Source organism: Antechinus flavipes, chromosome 2, assembly GCF_016432865.1.
Source record: "Antechinus flavipes isolate AdamAnt ecotype Samford, QLD, Australia chromosome 2, AdamAnt_v2, whole genome shotgun sequence".
Lineage (NCBI taxonomy): Eukaryota > Metazoa > Chordata > Mammalia > Dasyuromorphia > Dasyuridae > Antechinus > Antechinus flavipes.
Window position 1 is genome coordinate 546,887,093 of NC_067399.1, and position 19,471 is coordinate 546,906,563.

Consider the following 19,471-nt stretch of genomic DNA (forward strand, 5'->3'; position numbering starts at 1 on the left):
TAAAAGAAGTCCCATCAAGTGCAGATTAGTAACATCCATCAAAGGAGCTATGATCTCATTAATGTGGGTTCTCCCTCCAGCTCTACAGAGCACAAGCAGTCCACTTCTTCTCACCCTATGTGACTCTTCTCCATGTCATCTTATAAATCTTTTACAGGGGATCTGTTTCCTAATGTTACCATTTATAATACACAGATTGTCCATCTGTCTTTTCCTTTCATTAACATGAGCAACTTGCTTTTCTAATCACAAATATTTTGGATGATATTATTAATGTCACTTCTTGCATGTAATTTTTCATAGTAATATGCCATAGCCTATATTTGCCTACTTTCTGTCTCTTCATTGTGCTTTGAGTCACCTGCAGTTTTTATTCTTGACAGATTGTGATATTCTATGACTTTCAGCCATGCAGTCGCTGCATGAGCATTACTATTTAAAGGTAGGAATTTTTTGGTTTAGAGAAAAGCTTGAGATTTTTTAACTCACTGTACAGTTTCCCAAATGCAACCCAGCTTATTCCTATCTGATGATATATGCCACTTAAAGTCATGGAATTTCATATTTCAAAGGGATGTCATCTAGGTCAACCCATGAACAAAATAACAAAAATTCTCTACCACAATATCGAATCATTGGCTGTCCATTCTTGGCTTGAAGACTTTCCATGAGGGGAATCTTGTTTCTTCTCTAAGCAGTACATTCCACTTTGTATAGCTCTCTCATTGTTGGAAAATGTTTTCCTATCATCAGCTTTTATTTTGTTAGCATCTTCTATCCAGCATGGGCCAGTGGGAAGAATATGGCGTCTGGGGAGTCTCTATCACTGAACACCTGGGTAATGCTCAGTAATATGGAAGATAACAATTAAGCCACTTAACATCTCTGAGCCTCGGTGTCCTTATCTGTAAAAAGAGGAAGTTAGACTAGATTTTCCTTTAAATTCCCTTCTAGTTTATAATCTGTAATCTTAATTTTGCTTTCTACGTTGACACATAGAACACATCTAATTCTTACTCTTCCATATGACATTTCCTCAAATATTTGAATATAGTTATTATTTACCTTTTGCCATCTGTCTTTTTTCCCAATTTACTCTTTTCTAAGCTAGATATCCCAAGTTGTTGGTTTTTTTTAACTAATTACCATAAGGCATGGTTTCAAGCTTTTCACCATTCTGATTATCCCTGTAGATATTCTGGAGATTATAAATGTCCTAAATGGTGACATCTAGAACTGAGCACTATATTCCATATTTGGCTGATGAGCTCTGTATATGACTTCCTTATTCTGGATCCTTTATTTCTCTTACACCACCTCAAATCACATTAACTTTTCCAATAGTCACACCTTCCTATCAATACTGAACTTGCAGTCCACTAAAACCAGTAATGAATACAATTCAGCAAGCATTTATTAAAGACCTATTATGCTCTGGCCTTTGGGATACAAAGACAAAAATAGCCCCTGTCCTCAAGGAGCTTATACTACTTGAGGGAAGACAACTTGGACACATAAATAAAAATTTGATCTAAACAAATGAAAGATAAAGTAATTTAAGGGGTAAGATACAAAGGATTGAGGCAATTAGGAAAAACCTCCCAAAAACTGAGTATATGGATTGAGACTTGAAAGGAACTAAGGGTCCAAAAAATAGAGATAAGGAAGGCGAGTATTCCAGACATGGGGATCATCCAGTGCAAAGTCAGGGAGATAAGCAATAGAATTCTATCAGGAACAGCAAGGAGCCAGTTTGGTCAGAACTTACAAATTCATGAGAGAAATAATATGAAATCAGCCTGGAGGGAAAAATGATTAGAAGCTATATTGTAGAGGGCCTTAAAAGACAGAGAAGTTTAAAAGGAAGCTTCTTAATGGGGGAGTGGGGAGAGGGGCGACGGAGGATGGCAGGGAGGACACTTAGGAGGTTGTTGGAATAGCCCAGGAGTGAAGTAATAAAGTTCTGAGTTAAGGTCGTGGCCATGAAAGTAAAGAGAAAGAGATACAGGAAGTGTTTTGGGGGTAATATCAACAAAGTTTGACAATTGATGGATGAGATAATTAGGATGATGTGTGAGAAGGAAGAGTTAATGTTGGTACCTCAATAGAAATAAGGGGGTGAGGTAAGCTTGGGGACATAGTAGTCTGAAATGCTTTTGGGTGATCCAGATAAAGATGTACAATTAGCAGTTGTAAATAGGGGATTGTAGCTCAGGAAATAAATATTTGAAATTGCTATCTGACCGCACCTACCCTGTCTTGTACATGTAAAGTCATTTTTTTTTTCCAACTCGAGTAGAAAACTCTTAAAGATTTGTTCCTAGATAGCACAGCAGAGAGAGTACTAGTTGTGACGTCAGATCCAGCTTCAGATACTTAACTTGCTAGCTGTGTGAACCTGTGTAGGTCCCAAACATCTATCTGCCTCAGTTTCCTCAACTGTAATAATGGCACCTACCTGACAGGGTTGTTATGAAGACATAACAATCCAATTCCATAAATAGTGCGTGCTAAATCTTCTTGTTTTTTACTTTTGTTGCTTATTCAACTAAACTCTTAGGTGGTTGTGGACCTGATTTAAGAAACTTTGCATTGTACCAGTGCTAGGTAGCATCAGCACAAAATCATACACAGACAGTTTTAGTTCTTTCACAGAAATAGTTAGGTCACAGTGGAGAGTAGCATAGGCACCTTGATTCAAGGAACCTCATGTGACCTGGAGAGAAAGTGTTGTAATAGCACCTAGTTTCTATTTTTTTTCTTGAGTCATCTAAGTGGTAGAGGGAATAAAATGCTGGACCTGCAGTCAGGAACATCTGAATTCAAATCCAGTTTCAGATACTCCCTAGCTCTGTGACCTGGGTCAAATAATGTAAATTCTGTTGGCCTCCATTTCCTCAAGTATAAAATGGAAATATTGATAGCATCCATCTCCAAGGATTGTTATGACAATCAAATGAGATGTATTTAAAGCACTTAACACTGGGCAAATAGTAGATGCTATATAAATGGTTCTTTCCTTCTCTCACCTTCCCCGGTAAAATAAAGATATTTGTATCATTTACCTCATAAGGTTGTTGTGAGGATCAAATAAAATTTTTAAAATATGCAAAAATCATTTAAGTTTATGCTATTATATATTAAATGGCTGTGAAAAGATAATGTAAGTGGTATGCATTTAGGTGTGCATGGAAAAAAATGTGAGACATTTTGGGATAAATATATGTCATAAACATAGCATTTGATAATTAAAATCATGGATTAAGTTTATTGCAGGTGGTTACCATGTCTATATGAATTAGTAATATTTTATGCATTATTTTGTACATCATTTCCATTTCGTATGTGATCTAAGAAATTCTTTGGAACTAATGATTTTATTTCTTGGATTATTTTTGTATCTTTAGCTATATCTTTTTTTTAAAGGCATATTTTGTATCTTTTTGTGTTTAAGTATTTTGGCATAATATTTATTAATTACTTGGTTAATCTTCATGAGAGGGACATCTTTAATCACTTGACAAAAATCTGGGAACTCCAAGCTAGAGAATCAGTTACTCATTTAAATAACCTAGTAACTACTTGTCAGGATTCATCATTATTAAAAACATACAGAAAAGTAAATTTCTGGCTAAAATATAGCAGGTGATCTTCTACATAAATAAATTAACATTTAACACAGCAACATTTTTTTTTAAATCAGAAGAAAAATGAATCAGGGATTCTTAATTCAGTCATATGTATCTTATTAATCATCTGAATTGGTTTATAACATTTCCTAACTTGACATGACTTTTGTGAAATGTATTTTCCTTTAGCTGCATAAATGTGACTCTTAGCCAAGACAGATTTATGACCTTTTAAAAATAATGGTGGGGGAATGAAATTGGAGGAAACATTTTAGTATCTGTTTAGCTCTGAGGCCTAAAATGCGAACTCTCCAGTTCTTTAAGGCTTTGAAATGCTGATTCTAGCCTTCTTGTGGGTTCTTAAACACCTTCTCAAATGACCCATTTTAATAACCCAAAAGCTATTATATAACAAGCAGCCATAATTTAGTCCAAGGCTCTGGGGGGACCCTCACAGTTCAGCAATGAATAGTTAATGCAGTATAATGTTTAGCAGGTTATTAGTTTTCACTATACAAATGCTGATCAGGGAATGCTTTTATAAGGTGTTTAAAAGAAAATGTAATTAACTGGTTGCGTGCTTCTGTTGCAGCTCAAATTGAAATTATTCCATGCAAGATCTGTGGAGACAAATCATCAGGAATCCATTATGGTGTCATTACATGTGAAGGCTGCAAGGTAAGCCCCCATTTTTTTTTTTTGTTTCTGCCTTATTAAAAAAATAAAATGTATTTACTCTCACAATTTCTGTAAATTCAGCTTTCTGGAATGTTGAAGGATCAGATTTGACACTATACAGTGAAAAGACACTTAGTTTTGATATTAAAATACAGCCATGGTACATATATATTAAAGATTGCTTAGAGGAAGCTATTTATTTGTTTGTTGCTTATGCCATTTAATTGTGAGGGAGGGTCAGCCCTAGGATGAAATAGGATCATTCAGTCTCTTTGTTGTAATACCTTTTATAAAGAAGCCATCTGAATTAAGTTTGAACTGTTCTTTTGATTCTCATTTTATGGGAAAGTCTAATCAGATTTGGATTTAATATATAATTGCCTGCATGCTGTTATGCAGGCTGAACTGAAAAAACTAATAGCTGACATTTATCCAGAGCTTTACTTAAGGGATAAGTTCTCACTTTGACTCCAAGAATATAGTAGATACACTATTTCCCTAAGTTGGAAATCTAAAGTGGAGAATCCTGAAGATTCTAGCCCCCCACCCCCAACTTTTTACTTTCTCAGTTATTTTTTAAGAATTTTTTCATAATTATTATCATATGTTATCTGTCCTGGTAATGCATGTATTTAGGAGAAACAACATAGTACAGTAGGAAAAGTTCTTAGGTTTAGAGTCATAGGACATGTATTTAGATCCTGTCTCTTATGTAGTGATTTAACCTCTTTGGCCCTTCCTTTTTACATCTATATAATGACCAGATTGGATTGGATGTGCTCTAAGATCTTGCTCTAATCTGTGGTCCTGTGATAAAGAGTATAAATCTAGCTGCTTCTAAGGAGATCTGAGGTGGCTTTCCATTTAAAACAGCAAAATAAGACCCTGAGATTCAGATGGAACTGAGGCTAAGTGAAACAGATAAACATAATAGATTTTCTCCTGCCTTGATCTTTGTGCTGTCAGATTTGAGTCTTGGCTTTGTGAGTGTGGACTTCAGTTCTTTGAGGTTGCTTCCTTATCTGTAAAATAGAAATAATATTACCCTCACTATTTCCTTCACAGACAGTCGTGAAGAAAGCACTATATAAACTGCAAAGTACTACGTAGATGAATGCTGCCGTCATTACTATATTTATCGTGAGAAAGTGTCCAGATTCATCTACCAAAATAAATAAAATTAAATTACCTAAGTGAAAGTGTCCCTTTGGGCTGAATTATCCATCCAGTAGGAGGATTCTCACTCTGAACTCATAGCTTTTACTGTTTTGTATTTGTGCTTTATAATGATGAGTGAATTGCAGAAAATGTAGATAAATATTGCATTCTTTTGTGGAATTCACCTGTTGAACTTTCTTCACAATGCCTACATAGTATTTCTAACAAAAATGGATTTTTTTGGACAAGTGTGTGTACTTTGGGATTAAAAAAGGGCTTTGAAGTAGCTGCATATGCAGCAATAGGCTTTAGATCACTCACTTGTTTTGGATTAGCTAAATTGAAAGCAGTTGTGTTTCTCTTTTCCTCACTCTGGGAAAGGATTTCTCCAGGCTTCGTATCACAGAAATGTTGTTTAGGGTCTACAAGATAATCAACATCGGTTCTCAGCATGCATTTTTTGCCTCTCCCCAAAAGCCTGATGTGAGAGAATGTGAGGCATAATTATGAAAGGTGTTGACATACACCCAGGAGATCTACTTGACCACAATAAGTCACATAATCTTTCTGAGTTTCAATTCCCTCATCCAAAAAAACAGGGTCATCATGTTAGCATACTCCTCTACCTCATAAGACTCTGCTGAAGGTGATTAGTAAATCATAAAGTTCATTGTAAATGTGAAGATTTTTTATGTATTTGTTGTGTATTTTTTGTTTTATTTATATATGTATATATACATATGTAATTATATACCTGTCTTTATATTTTTGAGGTACATAATTTTTAACAGATAAGCAAATTAAAATAGAAAATTAAAAATTATCCAAGAAAATTCAGAAAAGTCTACTTTTATATGAGACTTCCAGACAGTTCTAACAATTAGTTATCAGATAATGAAGGTAAAACTTGCTTTATTCATCATTTCCATTCTCCCTCATCTTTAGTTTCTCTTCTACTTACTCCTTTTCTATTTCCATAGAATTGTTCTTTTTTCTTCAGTACTTAGGAGAGGATGGGGAAACCCTGCTTTTCTGTGAATTTGTCATACAATAAAACTGTCATCCACTTTCCGTTTATCCTTCACCCATTTTTTGACTGGCACAGAGAGGCAACTCCAGTTATAAAGTAGTGAGTAGAATTCCGAACTTGAAGAAAACAAAATCTAAAATTCACTTCCTAATTGTATGATTCCTGGGCAAGTCACTCTTGTGCCTCAGTTTCCTCATCTGTAAAAGGAGATTGGATTTACTGACTTTTAAGTCACAACTCTTAGTCTGTGGTCTCTAAAATCATATAATAATGCTTTTTGATCCAATCACTACATATAAATAATTATTCCAATGGCCTTTCTGAATCCTCATCCTCCAACTTTTTGCTGCATTTAAATTATTGACTACTCCCATACTCCTGGGAACTCTTTCTTTGACTTCTATGACAATTATGTTGTCAACTTTTTCTCTCATTCTTACTAGATGTCAACCTCCTTCATTGGTTTGCTTTTCTCATCCTATTCCAAAATATGGTTGTCCCCTTCAATTACCAAATTCTCTTTCAACTCTCTCTTCCTTAATGATCTTTCCTTATTCCATTGTTTCAACTACCTCCTCTTCTATATATCTCTTCTATTAATATACCCAACTCCATTCTCTACCCTTAGCACCAGTACCCCATTTCTAATTGCCCTCTTTCTTTACCTGAATATTCTATCAACATCTCAAACCAAAATGTCCAAGACTGAACTCCTTATCTATATCACTCACCAGAAGAAAAAAAAAAAACCTAACCCTCCTATCAACTTGCCTATTTCTATTGATAGTATCACCATCTTGCAAGTCCCTCGGTTCAAACTTTCAAACCATCTTTGACCTTCTTCCTCTTGCTCTATTTGTATTCTGCCTTCATAATGTCCCTCTCCATTCTCATTTACCATCCCCTTTTTCATTCTTTCATCACTTTTTTTTATTAAAGCTTTTTATTTTTCAAAACATATGCATTGACAATTCTGCAACATTAGCCCTTACAAAACCCTGTGTTTCAATTTTCTTCCCTTTCCCTCATTGCCCTCCCCTAGATGGCAAATGGTCCAATATATGTTAAACATGATAGAAATATATGTTAAATCCAATATATGTATACATATTTATACAATTATCATGCAGCATAAGAAAAAAAGAGAAGCAAAAAAAATGCAAGCAAACAACAACAAAAAAAAAAAAAAAAAGAGGGAGAATGCTATGTTGTGAACCACACTTAGTTCCCACAGTCCTCTCTCTGGGCATCACTTTTTTTAGACTATTTTAGTGCCATCCTACTTGGTCTCCCTGCCAATAAAATCCCCCTTTTCCAGTACATCCTTCTTCACAGAACAGCTGAAAATACATAAATCTATGTCATCCTCTTGCTCAAAAAACTTGTCATTTCCAATAAGATAACTTGTGATTTCCTTTGCCTAGCATTTAGATCTTCCACAGGCACAGTAGACAAAGCACCAAACCTAGTCAGAAAGAGCTTAGTTCAAATGAAGTCTCATATACTTAACTAGCTGTGTCACACTAGACAAGTTCCTTAGTTTCTGTTTGCCTCAGTTTCTTCAATTATGAAATAGAGATAATAGCCCTTTCCTTTCATGGTTGTTGTAAGGATCATATGAGATAGCATTTGTATAGTGCTTAGCACAGTGCTTGGCACGTAGTATATACATATTTATTATCCCCCTTTTTTTCCTCCTATGTAAATCTGTGATTTAGAAGTAAATAACTACATGTAATAGAATAAAATATTTTTGGAACTTTCTAAATATATATCTAGTGAGAAAAAAGTATATAAAATTTTTATTTATATGAACTAGCCTTTAAATACTGTTCTGAGAAGCTATGGGAATCACAAAATCTATTCGTTGTTTAGGTTTGTTTCTTAAGAAGCAAAAAAAAATTATACATTTTATTATAATTTTATCTGCTTAGGAGTTATATGCAAACACTAAGTGTAATAATACTTTGGGAAGGTATTCTACTCCATTGTTCAAATGTAACTTTTGCCTCATTGCCTGCTGCTGCTCTTTCTTTGATATGTTAGCTCCAAATGACCATCCTATTTGAAAAATGCCCTGGACCCCATGTTTAAGTGAAATTTGATAGTTTAAAATATTCCTGTAGAAATCAAACCATTGAATCTTCAGTACGTACAAAGCCCTGTGAAAAATGAAATATATATGTATATATTGACTCCCAAGCCACTGCTGGCTACACTGTGCCACCTAGGTGCTCCATAGTCCAGTGATTAAAGCTTTCTTCAGGGTTACTAATGAACCTCCCATCATCAAATCTAATGGATTTCTTTTAGTCCTCTTTGACTTCTCTACTGTATTTTTTTTTCTGATGTACAGTATTTTTACCTCTCAGGTATTTTTTCTTCTGTGATTCTCACTATTTTCCCTATTCTCTCTTATTCTTCCTTCCATCTCCCTTCTCTTAAAATTTGATATTCTCCAAAACTCTATTTTTGGCTGTCTTCTCTTTTTTTTCTTGGTAATCTCTCCTATTTTCATGATGCTCTTTATTGATTTTTTGCAAATAATTTTCAAACCTAGAATTTTACCCCTGATGTTAGTAGAATTTTGAATTCTGGCCCAGTGGAAGTCCAATAATCCAACCTAGTTTAAATCAGAGAGTCTCATCAAGAGATTGGTTACAAGATAATGAAGTTTTGGCCATAGAAGTTCTCAGACTGGAGATGGTGAGTTACTGTCCCAAGAGATGAATGAGAAGAGAAGAATGGACCAAATTATTTTTAGGAAATTGCAAAGCTGTTTTATTGACCTCAAGCTTCTTGGACACATGGCAAAAACAAGGGGATAACAACTAAACAGCCAGAGTCCTCCCTTAGTATCATTCCTAGTATGAGGAAAAAGAGTCTTTTTCATTCGTTGGTTAAACAGCCCAGGGGCAAATATGGACAAGAGTCAAATAGTATGGGCAGACAGAGATGGATTGAGATCAGCATTGTGGAAGGGATTCTCTAACTATTGAAATAACAGATCCATTTGAGAGAGCCATTCCCAAGCATCAAGTACTGAGTTGTAGAACTCACTTGATCTGTATTAATGTAGGGAATCACCTTATCAAGGTAATCCTTGATATTTGAAATATTAAAATATTATTCACACAGGATAATTACAGCAATAGAGAGAAGGTCAACCCTTGCTGAGACTAGTAAGATGTGTTATAAAAGAAAGGAGTAGGACACAGCCAGATTTCTGGTCTAAATGAACAGAGATAAGCTACAGACTGTGTGGACTGGAGGAAAGATGCTGAGGTAGGAGTCTTTTCATCTCACCTCCAACTAGTGGGTTATGAATACATTTAATATTAAGAAAATAGATCTTTAGATCCAAGAGCATCAGTTTTTTTCCCCCGTTGACGGAAAGTCTTTTAAAGAATAATTTTAGTGTTATATTTCTTTTAAAAATGTGACAAATACTAAGGTGCTTTCTAATTGAAAATGAGAATTTTATCTGGGGAAAATATAACAATTAGATCCTTCAGTTGATTTATTGTTATGTGTTTTTAGTTCTTCAAGGCCCAGTTGACAGAACATTGGGCTTTCACACTTAGATCATTGGTCTTATTTTCCTCTTAAAGGCTTAGGAATAGATTCTTCTTTTCTTTGATAAGTATCTATTGAATATCTGCTTTAATCACGATTTTATATTAGTCTAGGACTAGAACACTCTTTGTCTTAGAAACAGGAATTGATACTTTTCCTTCATTTTAAATAAAAATAATTCTATAATGAAAGGACATAATCCTTTTCAGAAACAGAACATATAAATTACCTGATGTAATTTATCTACAAGAAAACAATTCCTAAGAAATATAATGAGGATGAGGAGGACAGCTAGCGTTTATATAGCCCTTTAAGGTTTGCAGAATATTTCACTTGGATCTCATTGGATCCTCATGATCCCATGAGATAGGTTCTGTTATCATTTCCATTTTACAGATGGGAAAAACTGAGATGTTCACCTCAGGTCTTTATCAGCTTATTGCTTAGAAAGAGACAAAGGTAATCTCAGCATAGTGAATAGAGACCCAGGTTCTAGTTCCACCATGTACTAGTTCTGTGGCCCTGGACAAGTCACTTAACCTCTCAGAAAATGCTCTAAGACCATAAATTGCAGAGACCCTGATCTGCCTTAGTAAGAGGAAATGCCTTACTGGGAGTTCCCTCACTGATGAAATTAGAAGTAGATTAAATATTGTTATTGTGAAATAAATAGGAGAGGAACTAAACTGCTTACATGAAATGCTCTATAAATGTCAGCTTTTACTATTATTAGTATTATTAATCAAACTTCCACTAAAGTCTTCTTCCCAGGCCTCCTCATAATGTGAAGCTGACTTTTGGCCCTACAAGACCATGGAAAGAATACTGGGTGTGTTGGAGACTGAATTCAAATCCCACCCTGATGCTTATTACCCATATGAATTTGGATACTTAAATGTGCCAATGTATCTTTCAGATATGCCTTTAACTGCCCTCGTATTATGACACTTCAGAGGCCTCAAAATCAAAATTTCTTGTTTTACAGATGAGGAAACAAAAACCAAAGAACATTTAAAAAGTTGGGCCTGTGACCATAGGCAAGTTATTTAATTTCTTAACACTCTCAGGCGTCTCTGGAAGAGTATGAGAGACAACATCGGCATCTTAGGGACCAGGAGCATTTCACCTCCTACTACTCCCTAGTCCCTGTGAAAGCAGTGCAGAAGTGGGGGAAATTGTTTACCAGTAAAAATCCTCTCCTTGAAAGTCCTTCTTGATACATGCTTATTAGTGGAGCTAATTTTCTTTTGACTGGAGATTGTGAAATTTTACTAGTATTTTGAGACTCATTTCACTTTTTCCTTCCAGTTTTGCTATATTCAAGTTCACCATCTAATTTTATTTTAAAGTCCAATTTTATAAAGAACATTAGGTCAGACTTTTTAAATAAATGTTATATTTTTCAGAAAGGGTAACAAGGATGTTATTGTAAACTTTTGACTTCAAAAGTGATGATTCCATTTTTAAAAAATAAGTGCATTAAAGAGTAATAAGAAGAAATTTGTGTTTGTTCAGCTAAAGCTTCTAGCTTCATGATGATTCACGCTCGGGAGAAATGCTTTCACCCCCTAATTTGTCTCAGATTGGTTCATTCTTCAGTGAACCTCAGTGACTGCCTCTTTTTCATTTTTCAGGAAGTTCTAGGCCCCACAATTGGGTACTCATTTGGTTTAGACTTTTATGTAGCTCTCTACAGTCAAAAACGACCATCACACTTGCTGATTGGGACAAAAGAAGTCAGTTATAATTGCATATCTGAATGTACACAGTATTCTACTGGGAGGGGCAGTCTTTCTTAGAGCTGGAAAATATTCCACATTTTTATTACCGCTGTCATGTTCAGTTAGTGGGACAGCACTAATAAATTTTTGCCAACAAGGGTGATTGATAGTATCCAAAGCCAATAAAGAGAGTGCCAGAACTTCTGCCTCTTTTCTTTGAGTTCTGCTAGTCCAGTCAAGTATATTTGGTCCCATTATAATTCTCCAAGGCTTACCATTCCTTCACAATTTTTGCTCTTTTTCCTGATATTTCTTGTCTTTATTCATTTTTCTCTCTTTTCTTTTTTTCTTATTTCATTACATTTTCTAAAACCAGACTAGTGTTTTTATTTCCCTTAACCAGGTAATTAGCTATTAGTTAAAAGAATTTCTGCCATCATTTATGTCAAAATATTTTGCCAAAATATTTTGTTCTTCCTCAGTCATATTCTTGAAAGAAAGGTCCCAAATGAATAACTGTAAAATGTCATTTTTATAGATATTATTTACTTTTTTTTAAAAGTAATAGAGTAGGCAAATCTATTTTTTTAGATGGGAAGGGAAGTAAAATGCCCCCACTCCGAAATTTCTAATTGTCAGTTGCCGGTAATACTGCAAAATTTAATGATTCATGTAAGCATATGAGTATTCACAATAAATCACGGAGTTATGAATAAGTCATGGTTGTCAAAAGGAAATGTGTAGCCATTCCAAGCCGTCTGCCATTAGAATGCATCGAGGCAGCTGTCAGCTGTTTTCTTGTAATTAAACAGCCAATGAGCAGCTAATTAAGACATATGTGTATACAGAAGTGGAAGTGGGTATGTTAATGAACTGTAGGAATCAATTCATTAACTGAAAATTGTCAAAAGACCAAACATCAGCTCAGCATTTCAGCCTCTGCTGATCTGAAGAAGCAGCGAGCCAAGGATGAGCTGGTGACACTAGGCAAGCCCACTCACTTTGCATGCCCTAGGCCTCCCTAGCAGTACCAGTCAGCTTGATACTGCAGTGTGGAAGGCCGGGTGGTGTCTTACAGGGACAAATGGTTGAAACTGTCAGTGACGCTTATGAGAAAAACTATAATGATATTTCAAAAGTTTGGTTCAAGCTGGCACATGAGTTAAAGAGTCATTTCAGAAAACTGATATTCTGTGCACTAAAGAATAGGCAGTTCTCCATGTCAGAAGTAATAAATAGGACTTGGACAATAGACAGAATTGAATGTTTCCCTTTTATATTAAAAAAAAAAACTGCTTATTGATAGAGGGTTTTTTAAAAAAAATATTAATATGCTGAATGTATTATGTATTTATCTTCACTTTTCCTTGGTTCTATATAAACAAGGGGAGGGAGGACACAGGGAGTTAAAGATCCAGTAAACTACAAAATATTTAACAAGCTCTTGGGATAATGTTGGACATGTGCATCATTGGTGTCAGTGAATAATCTGATAGAATTGGGGATACTAGAGGAAGAACTTAATGAAACAAGAAAACAATGAATGGAAATGGGAAGCAAATATTATATAAACTGTTCTTGTTTATATTATGGGCAGCCAGGTGACAGAATGAATAAAGACAGACTCAACTTCCTAAGTTCAAATCTGGCCCCAGACTCTTACTAGCTCTGTGACCCTGGACAAGTAATTCACTTAATCCTATTTGCCTTAATTTCCTCATCTGTAAAATGAGCTGGAGAAGGAAATGACAAATACTACAATATCTTTGCTGAGAAAACCCCAAAATGTGACTGAAAAATGACTAAACAAAGTATAGTATTAATGAAAAGAATTCTAGAAAATGATTGAACAATAGCACCAAAGTATAGTGTTTATAAAAAGAATTCTATACTGGAAATTTGGATGTGTTCATTCCAATCTTGTATTACATAATTAGATAGTAACAAGTCTTTCTCACTTCTGAGCCTCAGCTCATTTTTAGAGAGAAGGGATTAGACTAGATATTTTCAGAGATCCCTCCTAGCTCTAAAGTTCTGTAATTCTATAAAATAAATGTTAGAAGACATCAGAAAACAAGTCTCTTTTTAAAAAGCAGAGAAGGATAAAAGCTCTTTATGAAAATCTCACAGAGTTCTTTACAACAAATTGTCTTATTCTTTGTCTTATTCTTCCCAAACTGTTCCTTTATTATAGCGAGTCAGTGGAAGGCACAGGTAGCTTTTATCAGTATTTTTTATTAAACTTTGGTGCATCTCCCTAAGTACTATGAGATCACCACAGTCGACAGTCCTGAGCCACAAAGTTATTAGGGCTGTTGGTCAAGCCTGAACAGATTTATGCCCACACATTTCCAAATCTTTTAAATATTAGAAATGTACCTCTTTATTAAAGTCACCTAACTTAAGCAAAATTTAAACAAGCTCCAAAGTTAATTCTTTACAATTAAAAGTCTGAAGATGCATATTCCTGTTTTTCTTAGCACATTTTTGGGAGTCACCCGTAGGAAAATCCAGGGAGTCTTTAACATCCTCACCCACCTTCTCATTTTATAGATGGGGAAATTGAGGCACAAGAAGGTTGGGACTTGCCTTAGATCATCAATTTTTCATTGGTTTTAACCTTTCCTCTTATCTGGGTCATGAGTTCCTTTCCACTCTCTTCTGTCTTATCCTCTAGATTGCATGTTCTAGGTTTTGGGCTTTTGGTTGGAGAGGTCTTAGAATTTTCTCTCAGCTGGCAGCTTGCTTCCTCGAGGGAATTTTCTCCTTCTCTGCGTACTCAGTCTGTCAAAATCCTGTCATCCTCTTTTCTCTCACCTGTTTTCTTTAAGAGCTTGAACAGCTAGCTATCTTTCTGAATCTTTGAGTTCTAAGACACTATAAGGAAGGCTCAGCCCCATGCAAGATCATTTCTTGCTATCCTAAGGAGACTTTTTTTCATTTTTCTTTTGAGAAGCTACTGGTAGAAAGCTTTGAGCCACTGTTAATGTAAAAGTATGGCTTCACTTTCTAGGCTGTCATGTTTGCTGAAAATTTCTGCCGGTTAATTAGTGCTAACTAATGAAGTACTTTAGGAGACCTCTGGAGGGAGAGCTTGTGGTGGGGGGGAGATGTAACAGGTCTAGTTTTTAATCTTTATATACCAGAACTTAGAGCATTGCAGAGCCAAAAGGAAACTCAGAAGGATATTTAGAGATGAGGAAACTGAGACTCAGAAGTATTAAGTGTTTTGACCACATCAGACATGTTGTACATTGTGGATGTGGAATTTCAAGAGATCTTGCTCGTTCTGTAGACCCATTGGGCTACAGATTGTAGAAAGAACAGTGGCTCTTTCAAAGCTAGGGCACCTGAGTTCAAATCCCATCTCTTTTTATCTCCTGCATAACTATGAGAACGATCATTTAACCTCTGTAGGCCTCAGTTTCCTAATTTGTAAAATGTAAGGAGATTGAGCTAGAGAGTGTCTGAGGTTCTTTCAGTTTTAGATCTGATGTTTCTGTGATTTTATGCACCCAAATGTTTATTGTCTTCTTCAGAATAATGCCCTTGGAAAGCCATAACTATGTTTTTAACAAATAATTGGAATTCTTCTTCCTAGAATTGTCTTCAGGGTGAATTTAATTTTTGGAAAAACAGCTAAAAAGTATTAGAGGACAAATCTAGTAAATAATGTGGATGACCAAGTAGACTTTTAATATTAGGGGTCTAAAGAGTAACTTATAATAGCTATAAAGTAAAGAGACTGATTTGATCCTGTGAGTCATAAACTGGCTCTGATAACAATTCCAAAAGAGTAGTTTTAAAAAAATGTTTGGACTGATGACAGCATCATTGTAGTAAATTTGGACTTCTGGGATGGCTAAAAGACAACTCTCATTTATAATAGTTTACTACACTTTTACATTTACAAAGCACCTTCCTCATAATCCCAAGAAATAGGTCAAGCAAGTATTGCAGCGTGATACAAAAATAGCAAAGAGTTTTAAGTCTGGAGTCAGAGGTACTAGGTTCTAAACCTACCTTGAATGTTAACTTCTCTGTAACCTTGGGAAAAGTTCCCTTCACTTCCCTGGATCTCAGTTTAAAGTGGCTTAAAATGAAATGGTTGAAAGGACCTCTGGGTCTTTTCTTCATTGTATGACTTACCTATGATGAGGGAACCAAGGCTTGAAGGCCTCAAAAGAGTTATCCACATGATCATACTTATAACTATTTGTTATAATATTCTCCTGTTTTTTCCTATAGTGATTTATAGTAATTTTATTCATAGAGTTAGAGACCTCTGATGTCATTGGTATATGGAATTCCTAAATGAGGAAATTTTCTTACTAATGCAAGCTGACAATTTTTCGGTAATTTATATTCTTAGAGGGTTGCCTAAAGTTCTGAAAGATTAAGTGACTTGCCCAGAGTCATGTAGTCAATGTGTCAGAGATAGGATTTTGAATTTGTCTTCCTAAAATTCTTCTTTATCCACTATGCCATGTTACCCGTAAGAACAAAATTTAAAGTACTTTTTTAAAATGTAGTTCCTTAATAAATGTTACTTTATGAAGTTAAAAAAAATTATCCATTATCAAATTGCTAGTAAGCATCAAAAGTAGAGATAAAACCCAGGATTTCCAAATCCAGTACTCATACTACTTCATTTTTACCATTATGAATATCTGAGGCCTGACGTTATTTGTATCATTAAAATGAATCTCATTACTTTATAGTCAGACAGTTTTGTTAATTGGTGTCCTTGTTTCTCTAGCCATTAAAAAAAAAAAAAAAAGGCACCATCCTGTGGCTATTCAGTCCCTTAGAGGTTCAACTTTGCAGGGTTAGGTTATCAGCAAGCAGTGCTAACATACCAAAACTTTATTAGTGCTGATTGTGTTGTCTTAGTTTAGTGACCAGAAAATAAAAGGTAATTTTTTATAGTGTATTTGTTATGGATCTAACACTTACTTGAGAGAGCTAGCCTTCAATTCTTGCCTTCACATTTTGAAAGCTATAGCGAAATTAGAGCCCTGGGATAATCTTTGAAGGCGATAATCAGCCCATTTTTTTAAAAAAAAATAATCTATAGAAACTGAAATTTAGTCTATAAACTATAAATATATACCTACAGACAACAAACTGGCACAGTAGTTAGATTCCAGATCTGGAATGAGGAAGACTCATCTTCCTGAGTTCAAATCCAGCCTCACACACTTCCTAGCTTAGAAGGTCTCTTGACCCTATTTGCCTCAGTTAGCTCATCTGTAAAATAAGAAGGAAATGACAAACTCTCCAGTATCTTTGTCCAGAAAACCTCACATGGAATCACAGAGTCAAAGATGACTGAAAAATGCAGAACTCTAGAAGAGTCAGTAGAAGAGCAAAGAGTGGAGAGTGTTTACGAGTCATAGTCATAGGCTCATAGGTTTAGAAGTCTCAGTCATCATCTAATCCAGGCCATTCATTTTAAAGAGTTAACAGTGGCCTGAAGAGGTCAAGGATCCTCCAGGTAGCACCAGATTGTGTATAACTGTATATGTGCCTCTACTAAAGTCTTACTGAGATGCCTGATGCTGCGGTGGGTAGTAGGGGGCTCTTAAAAGCTATTATAGGGAAGGCCTGGTGATGGTCCTCCCACATTACATAGCTTAGCAAATCTCAGTGAAGCTCTCCATTAGCTTGACCATAGCATGATAAACCTGACCTTTGCAACTCTTGAAGATCATGTGTAAGGGAGTTGTGATCTGCCTAGGTGAAAAGAGTAATGACAAAAATGGTAGCGCCTTGCTGCATTGACTGCGTGCTGTCATTAAAAGAATGTAAGCAAATGTTCTCCATGTCTACTGATAATTGAGAAAAAATTATGTGGTGATATAAATTTGATTTCATACTCCATATTTTTGTTCTCTCTGCTAGCTTCTATAATGATGGAAAGAAAGACTGGATGGTATGTTGTGTTGAGTCATTCAGTCACGTCTGATTCTTCATGACCTCATGGACTGTAGGGTTTTCAGGGCATTAGCTGTAAGCTTTGGGCTTTCAGGAGCCTTGTGTTGCTATGGAAGCTATGTAGATGAGCAATGAGGAGCAGAAGGGGATTGAGGGTGATAGCAGATGGCTTTGTTGGGTTTTAAAGACAAAAATTGCAAACACCTGTAATCCATAGGCATGTCTTAGCCATGTAAATTCCCTAGATATTGCCAAGACAAACTGAGGGACAGTACTCCTTATCTCCTTTCAGTTTTCCCTTTCATGTTGCTACATGGGACTTGAGCTGCCTGTTTGCCTTAGCTTTTATATCTTCTCCTCTTCCTCGTTAGATATCCATGAGTTTGAGCTTGGGGTGAGCAAATATTCTGATCAACTTCCCTCACTACACTACTAATTTCCCCAAAGTCCACCTGCTTTAGGTATTATTTTTCCACTTATGACATTAATCCTTTGAATGGCTGTACCTTGCTAGTATTAAAACTACTATATCTGTCTCTGAACATCAAGGAGCATCCTCTGGGCACATTATAATTTAAAAATGAAAAGGACACAGGAAGTTTACCAACCTCATTAGTTGGTCTGTCAAGTTATTTGAAGCTAAGAGTTCAAGTACCATCTAGATACACAGAGTAAAGGGTGCTGTTAAATACAGACTTGATTGTGCTACCGAGTAAAGCTGTGACCTCGGGTAAAACATTACTTCTCTTTGGGTTTTGTTTTTCTAATCTGGGAAGTTAAGGGGATGGACTGGATTGAAATCAATTCAACATACATTTCACCAAATTCAACATTTAGTAAGAGTCTGCTATGTGCCCTGGAAGGGAGGGAGGGCAGGAGCAGCTACATTGCACAGTGGATAGAGCACTGTGCTTGGAATCATAAAGACTCATTTTCCTGAGTTCAAATCCAGTCTCAGACACTTACTGGCCATATGATCACTAGCAAGCTAATAAAAGAGATATAATATCAGTTGTTTCAGTCATGTCCAACTCTTTAGGATTGTCTTGGCAAAGATACTGCAGAGGTTCACCATTTCCTTCTCCAACTCATTTATAGATGAGGAAACTGAAGCAAATAAGGCTAAGTGACTTGCATAGGATCACACAGTTTGTGGTTGATGGGCCTGCCACAAGTTGCTCCACATTTCAGTCCTCTGATCAGCTGTCAAAATGATCGTCCTAAAGTGCAAATCTGACCATGTCATCCTCCTACTCAGTAGATTCCAGTAATATCCTCTTAACCCTGGTCAAATTTATAAATCATAAAATCCCCTTTTGGGCATCCAGAGCTCTTCCTAACTTCTTCATAATACACCCTTTTCCAATCTCCTTACAATTTATTCCCCTACTCCCACATAATCTATGATCTAGTGATACTGTCCTCTGTGCTATTGAATAATACATTCCCTCCCCCATCTCCAAAAATTTTAACTGGCTTTAATTTCCTTAGTTAGAATGTTCTCCTTCTTCATCTCTTTCTCCTAGCTTCTCTGGCTTCCTTCAAGACCCACCTAAAATCCCACCTTGTACAGGAAGCCTTTCCTGAGCCCCCTGAATTCTAGTACTGTGCCTGTATTTATTCTATATGTAATTTATATATAGGTATTCACGTGTTGTCTTCCCATAAGACTATGAGCTCCCTAAGAGCAATGATTGCCTTTTGCCTTTCTTTGTATCCCCAGAACTTAACACAGTGCCTGG

General features: G+C 35.7%; 1 protein-coding gene across 1 annotated transcript in view; it reads left to right on the top strand.

Annotated features, from left to right (window-relative positions):
* RORA (RAR related orphan receptor A) overlaps positions 1-19,471 on the top strand; it is a 98,115-nt gene that overhangs the window by 63,300 nt on the left and 15,344 nt on the right. Inside the window, exon 2 of the mRNA XM_051980931.1 lies at positions 4,222-4,307. Within this exon, the coding sequence (XP_051836891.1) occupies positions 4,222-4,307 (86 nt within the window). The remainder of the gene's footprint in view (positions 1-4,221; positions 4,308-19,471) is intronic.